General features: G+C 55.2%; 1 protein-coding gene and 1 long non-coding RNA gene across 2 annotated transcripts; one reads left to right on the top strand and one right to left on the bottom strand.

The window, feature by feature from the left end:
* Positions 1-117: 117 nt before the first annotated feature.
* LOC145719840 (enoyl-CoA hydratase, mitochondrial-like) lies at positions 118-3,434 on the bottom strand. Its single transcript, XM_081811439.1, has 4 exons — positions 3,296-3,434; positions 1,892-2,089; positions 1,206-1,333; positions 118-434 (listed from the first exon to the last, which is right to left on the bottom strand). Exons 1-4 carry the CDS (start codon positions 3,381-3,383, stop codon positions 324-326), a joined length of 525 nt encoding a protein of 174 aa, XP_081667565.1. The 5' UTR covers positions 3,384-3,434; the 3' UTR covers positions 118-323.
* Positions 3,435-3,529: 95 nt separating this feature from the next.
* LOC145719841 (uncharacterized) lies at positions 3,530-6,601 on the top strand. The gene is made up of 3 exons (XR_014142639.1): positions 3,530-5,121; positions 5,206-5,272; positions 6,019-6,601. It is a non-coding gene; the product is annotated as an uncharacterized LOC145719841 (long non-coding RNA).
* Positions 6,602-6,925: the final 324 nt, after the last annotated feature.

Genomic DNA, 6,925 nt, shown 5'->3' with positions numbered 1-6,925 from the left:
CTGCAGTTATAATGCGGTATGTGGCCAGCATTTCCTAAGAGCGTCTGACAAAGGATCCGGCTGTCATCAGAGCAGCCTGCACAGACCCGAGGCCCCCAGGGCCACTCTCTGAGTGCCGCTGTGCCCCTGGGGCTTAGTGTGCTGGTCAGCAGAGGGAGCAATGGGCATAGCCAGGCGGCCGCTGGCCAATACTCATACCACAGCCGGGGTCCCTCGTCAGATGTAAGCTACACACTTTTGTCTATTACTGCAAAAGCCGATAAGCTCCTGAGATGTGGGCAGATTCTAGAGAATTACCTGGAGAGTTTAAGCTAGAGATATCTTCACTCTTTACCTGGGATGGTTCCCAGTAGGATTTCCGGCTGTGCAAACTGGGCTTTTTCTCCAGCATAAATAATGTCACACATCATAGCGAGTTCGCAGCCGCCACCAAGCTGCAAAACACGAGGTGCCGCCAGGGGACCCAGTCAGAAATTTACTCCATTTGCTTATTTAAATTTCCCGTCAAAATGAACACGGCCCAGGGCGTAGCCAAGATTAACAGAGATGCAAAGTTTTAAGTTAGTTACAATTGGCTGATGCTGGCGACCCCCCTCTGAGAAGGACCCTATAGCAAACTCTTTCAGCTTTGGGGTCCCACAGTCTCTGCTCTGCCATGGGGGTTCGAGAGCAGCCAGAGAGAGTTTGTGAACCAGCAGGCTGGACTGTGGTCCCAATGAACCTGACTGGCTGACCTCGCCTTACCCACAGGGAGCTTTATTACATGATCACGAGCTGAGCTGCCCACACCGCTTCACCACCATCGGCCCCAGGGCCTCTGAGTGTCCTTGTGCCCAGAGACCCAGACACCACACAGAGGACACCGAGCTCTCGAGGGTGGCAGAAGAGGTCAGCCTGCAGCTGCAGAGCAGGCTGGAGCCACTGAAACCATACAGAAAAGCCAACGTGTGGCCTAGGGCCTAGCAGAGGGGAGATGTTCCCAGCAGTCACCGGGACTGCCAGGAGGGCTGAGAACGGGAGAGCCGGCAGCGGAACACCCGCCAACAAAAGCTGTGCCTACAGCACCTCCTCTCTGCACGTCCTGGATCTGTGGCATTACTCGGCAGGAACGGTGTGACTGTAACTAAACTCCAGCCTTCTCAAAATGAAAATAGGTTATCCGATGCCTCCCAGTGCGCTGAGAAGAGACGTGGTCTGACACTCACGGCGTAGCCATTGACAGCAGCTATGATCGGCTTCTTGGCCTGGGCAAGTCGGTCCCAGTGGCTCAAGCACTTCCCGGAGTAACAGTCCTGGAATGTTTGGTTCTGCATCTCCTTGATATCAGCTCCAGCTGGGGGTGGAAACGAGTCCCAGTTACTAGAGAGCAGAGACCCCACTACTGCTGCACCCCCAAACCAGCAGGGAGCTACGAGTGTGCACTGTGTGTAGGCACCAGGGGCTGCTGGGAATGGCTGACACAGAGCCCCATGCTTAAGGGGCCTGTGAGGTGCTGGCCACCTGGACAGAGTCGGGCAGCAGGGACAGTGGTGACGTGCCATGCTATGTGTTGATGGAGGTGACGCGGAGGGAAACAGATGCAAGCTGGATTGGGAAGGCTGGGCTTATTCATCAATCACTTAACCCCTGGACACACACAAAACCTAATTGTCAAGGACCCGAATCACTTTGAATAATCTTATTTTGCTGGCAAAGCATGCGTGAACGTTAAACAGGCAGAGTGGCTCTCTGAGAAGTACCTGTATCTTTTTACGCTAGGTTTAAGTTAACCCCAAGTTGTCCTAACTTTTCTGATGCTACCACGCAGGTGTAAGTCTGTTCACAATACCACATGCCGCAGTCAGACCGCCCCTCGCACACCTGGGCGACTGCTGCCATGCTGCCCACACACCTGCAAAGGCCTTCTCCCCACCAGTGACAACAATGGCCCCCACAGCCGGATCCTCCTCGAAGGCCTCCAGGGCCTGGTTGAGCTCCGTGATCAGGCCATTGCAGAGTGCGTTGAGTGCTTTGGGGCGGTTCAGCTGGATGAAGCCCACGTTGCTGTTCTTCCCCTTCTTTTCTGCGATGATGTATCGAAAATCAGCACCTGGGGGAAGAAGGGATTTCCATTCGTGTAGGCATCAGACCCGTCATGGGCAGAGTGACCCCGACATGTCCGCTGCCCAGACCTCAGGCAGCAGCACACAGCTCTCAGCCTCACGGTGGCCTTTGCACCACTCTCTACCTTCCCAGAACCTGCACAACAGACATCCTGTGACTCAGCAGAAACAAGGGATGGGTAAATAGGTTCCTTCCACAAACGCCAGCTGGATGAGGGAGCAAAGCTGAGTGTGCACAGAACAGAGCGGGAGGCATACCAGGGAACGGTGACTGCCTCGGGCCGGAGGGGCAGGCTGCTGACCCGGGGGGCGGGGTCGGTATAGCCTGGAGAGGGAAAGAGTAACCTCAGAAGCCGTAGGTCTGTGTGTCTGCGAGCACCCTGGGGGTTTGGTGGGAGTAACACAGGCGAAATGCTTAGCAGCAGGGTGTCTGCGGCCCAGGAAATGACTGCTGGTTGCAGGTCAGGACCCGAAGAAGCGGGTCAGCAAAGGGAACTTAGGGTAAAATCAACATGCTCTGGTAGCTGGGCAGGTAAGTGGATACCCGGGTGCGGGAAGAGGATGCAGGGACTCCACCCCCCAGCTCAGGGAGGGACAGGGCCCAGAGTTCCTCAGGAGCGCTGCGGCCCTGAGGCCCTGACCTGAGTGGAGGACAGGCCCGGCCGCTGGGGGAGGCAGAGTCCGAAAAACAAACTTGGGAAAAGCAGTGGATGTGGGCAGGCCTGTGCAGGAGGCACTGCGGGACAGAACACGGGACCTCTGCCAACTCCGGAGGCCCAACTGCACATTCTCTGAAAGTCCTGTAAACCCCGCAGAATTTCACCGCCAGCAACCACACTGAAATGGCCAGAGGTCTCAGCACTTAGTCATGAGTCCCCCCAACTGAGGGGCTAACCCCAGAGATCAGCAAACCGAGGTAGCAGGTGCTGGAAGGTGAGCCCAGCCGGACAGCAGGGGGGCCGGGCCGGGCCCTGGGTGCACAGGGAGGAGTGGGAGGGCGGACGGGATCAGGGGTGATGGAGGGGGTGAGGCCCGGGGTGAGCCCCGGGGGTTCCAGGGGCGGCCAGGGTCAGGCCCCGGAGTGAGGTCCGGGGGTCAGGCTGGTGGAGGGCGTGAGGCCCCGGAGTGAGGTCCGGGAGTCCCGGGGGCGGCCGCGGTGCCGGACTCCCACGCGCCCTAAGTCCCGTACTCACCCGAGACGAAGGGGCGCAAGGCCGCGCAGCCGGGCCGGGGGCGCAGCGGGCAGCGGACGCGGGACAGCATGGCGCGCACTGCAGCCATGGCGCTGTGGGGACGGCTCGGCCCGCCCCGCGGAGCCGCCCCCGGCTACACCAGTCAGGGCCCGGCCCGCCTCCGGTCCGGCGCCGCGAGACGGCGCAGGCATCGCGAGACCAGCGGGCCCCGGAAGGGGGCGTGGCGAGGTGGGGGCGGGGCCAAGGGTCCGGGAGCCGAAGGAGGCTTGCAGGCCGCGGCGGGCTGAGGGGCAGGGCGGGAGCGGGGCTCGGAGGGTCGGCCTTGCGGCGCGCCCCCAGCCCTATGCCGGCCGTCGATGACCCTGAGCCGTGGGGCAGCCGCCTGGAAGACCCCGGAGGGCAGGCCTGCCGCGTCCGGCCGCGCCTCGGCCCGGCGGCCTCTTACCCCCCGGGCCTGCCGGTGCCTCCTCTTGACCTTTGGCCTTCGACCCTTGCCCCCACGTCCAGGGCTCGTTCCCCTACTTCCGGGACGAGCCCTGGGGGCCGGAGGCCAGGCTCCGGGCTGGACCCGAGGGCGCCGCTCGCGGAACCCGGAGCCCCGACGCCCCCCCACTCCCAGGGACGCGCTTCCAGCCTATCAGCCCGCCCGCTGCGGGGCAGGCACCCCCGCGAAGTCAGCGGAAACCGGGTTTGCAGGGTGCAAACGAGTCCCGGCAGAAGGGAGCGCGTAGACACGGAAAATACAGTGGCAGCAAGGGGCGCCTGGGTGGCTCAGTCGGTTAAGCGTCTGCCTTTGGCCGGGGTCCTGGTTCCCGGGGTTCTGGGATCGAGCCCCACCTCGGGCTCCCTGCTCAGTGGAGAGTCTGCCTCTCCCACTCCCCCTGCTGGTGCTCTCGCTCTCACTCACTCTCAAATATCTTTAAAAAAGAAAGTGGCAGCAAGATTATGTAGTTTATTGAAGTAAGATTTAATTTTTAACAGTGACATTTTAAATGTATTTAAATTTTTTTGGTTATAACACGTAGGTGTTCAGACATGTATTACCAGGCCTCCGTTTGAATTCTTGTTCAGGTTCTGCAAATAGCGGAGACAGAAGACAGACCAATGAAAAGTAAAACTGACGTTTTTCAAATAAATAATAAAATTCAAACCAGAATTGAATACTCAGAAAAGTTTATTTCAAGGCTGAGGGTAGAATAAAGACATTTTCATGCAAACAGATTACCAACCCGGTGCTAAAGGAGACTGTGTCAGCGTGGGCTACACCCCTGTGACAGGCACACGAAATGGTTCCAGCATAAAAGAACTTTTTCTAAGCCCCCAGGGCTGGTGTCGAGGAGAGCAGCTGTTGTCCTCCATAAAATTAGGGACAAAAGAACAAGTGACAAAAGCCAAAAAAAAAATGTATTTGTATTAACCTTCAAAATAAAAGTCACTTATTTTACCAGCAAAAATGGGTTTATTTGGGAATAGCAGAGAATTGCAATTAGGGACTTGCAAGCTATAGAAAAACCATGTGCCAGTCCAACAAAGGAGAGGAACTTCATTTTACGGAGAAGGAGGACATTGGCAGGGATTGCTTTGAACTAAAGTCCCTTGGAGAGAAGCAAGAGTTCCAGGTGAAGAGGGCTTCTTGGCTGAGGTGCAGGGGTGGGCCATTTTTTGTGGAGGCTGTATGTTCACCTCTTGGGTTCACCACCTGTTGGGGCCTGTAGTTGACTCTCCTGTTGAGGATTGTTTTGTTAGGGTCTGTAATTCACAATTCTTCCTGTAATCAATACCATGGAGTGGTATGGCTCCCCCTTCTGGCTCCTGACTCCATTTTGGTGAGGTTTCCCTTTATTTTTTTTCATATATATGTATATGTAAATCGGGCCTCAGCAAAATCAAAAACTTTTTGTGTTTCAAAGGACACCATGAAGAAAGTGAAAGGACAACCCACAGAATGAGAGAAAATTTTTGCAAATCATCTATCTGGTAAGGGTCTTCTTTCTAGAATATATAAAGAACATGTTCAACTTCATAACAAAAAGACAAACCTTACAAAATGGGCAAAGGAGGGGTGCCTGGCTGGCTCAGTTGGAAGGATATGAGTTTGAGCCCTATGTTGGGTGTAGAGATTACTAAAAAAAAATGAACTTTTAAAAAAATGGGCAAAGGATTGGACAGAAATTTCTCCAATAAAGATATACAAACGGCCAATGCACACACACAAAGGTGCTCAATATCATTAGTCACTAGGGAAATGCAAATCAGAACCACAATGAGATACCACTTCCTACATCCTAGAATGGCTATGACCCAAACGACTGGTGAGTATTGGAATACCTTCACTAGGGCCCACTGCTGGTGGCCACTGGCAGACTATAAAGGGACGGGATAGCTGAAAACATGACACGGTAATTTCAAGGGCGATAGATCAGTTGATGGGGCGAGGACAGTGACACTGCAACCTGAAAATGGGGCTGCAGCCTTGAGGTACTGCCAGCCACCTGGAGAGAGGGCCAGTGTCTAGCCAGCTGGCCTGCCCAGAGTGGCCAAGGCCCGTGCCAGGAGGCCTCCGTCCCCCAAGGACGAGCATGCAGATTTGTCCCTCACAGCCCCACAGTCAGGTCCGTGAAGGTGGCACAGAGCTGCCTTGTCGGGGCAGTGGGCGTGTCCCTCGAGACTCTAACAAGCTCCAAACAGGCCACAGTAACCCACTGTTCTCGCCCTGCTTACAGGTGCTGCTTGCCACAAGAAACTAAGGTACAGCCAGAAGCCACAAGCTCCAAGCAAGCCCCAGTGACCCAGTTCTGGACCAGTTTGATTCAGTTCAGACACTGTGCTAACCCTCCAGATGACCTCAGGACATTGCCGTATCACTGTAATAACAAAAAACACCTAAGGGCGCCTGGGTGGCTCAGTCGGTGATCAGGTCATGATCTCAGGGTCCTGGGATCGAGTCCCGTGTTGGGCTTTCTGCTCAGCAGGGAATCTGCTTCTCCCTCTGCCTCTGCCTGCCACTCTGCCCCTCTCTCTCTCGTCAAATAAATAAAATCTTAAAAAAAACCCAAACACCTACTATGCCCTGACAGATCCAATTGCACCCATTTAAGGGAAAAAAAGAGGTGGCAGTCTGATTCCAAGAAAGCCCCCTTCCTCTTCCCTAAAACACCCCTAGTCAGCTTGCTTACCAGCCCTTTAATTACCCTAACCCCGTATAACCCTCACCATGAGACCTAATCAGGAAGAAGATGCCTTTAGAGCATGAACTTCCCTTCTCCATTCTCTGGTTATTGAATAAATTACCAGCTTGCTATCAAATATGGTTTGGTTATTTGGCAAACAGTCTTGAGTAGGAAAAGAACTGGCCACTTTGGTAACAGGTGGGCTGCTCGGGCTCCACCACCATCTTGATTTCAGGGGTCACTTCAGGGCCCTTACCATGGGCATACCTGTGAGAAACCCAGAGACCGGCAGCCACTTTGCCGAGTTTGGGACCTCCAAGAATCTTTAATCTGTGGGCTGACGTGTCCCCAGTAGTAGACCAGACGCAGCCCAGTGACCCTGCTGAGTTGAACCCTGGGGAACCAGATGGCATGTAGGGGAACCTCTGAGAAGGAAGCCCCCTGAACCAGCAGCTTTGCT

Source organism: Leptonychotes weddellii, unplaced genomic scaffold (assembly GCF_054177405.1).
Source record: "Leptonychotes weddellii isolate Sample4059 unplaced genomic scaffold, ASM5417740v2 HiC_scaffold_7635, whole genome shotgun sequence".
Taxonomy (NCBI): Eukaryota; Metazoa; Chordata; class Mammalia; order Carnivora; family Phocidae; genus Leptonychotes; species Leptonychotes weddellii.
The sequence above is the reverse complement of the archived record's forward strand: the minus strand, read 5'-3'. Positions and strand labels throughout refer to the sequence as shown.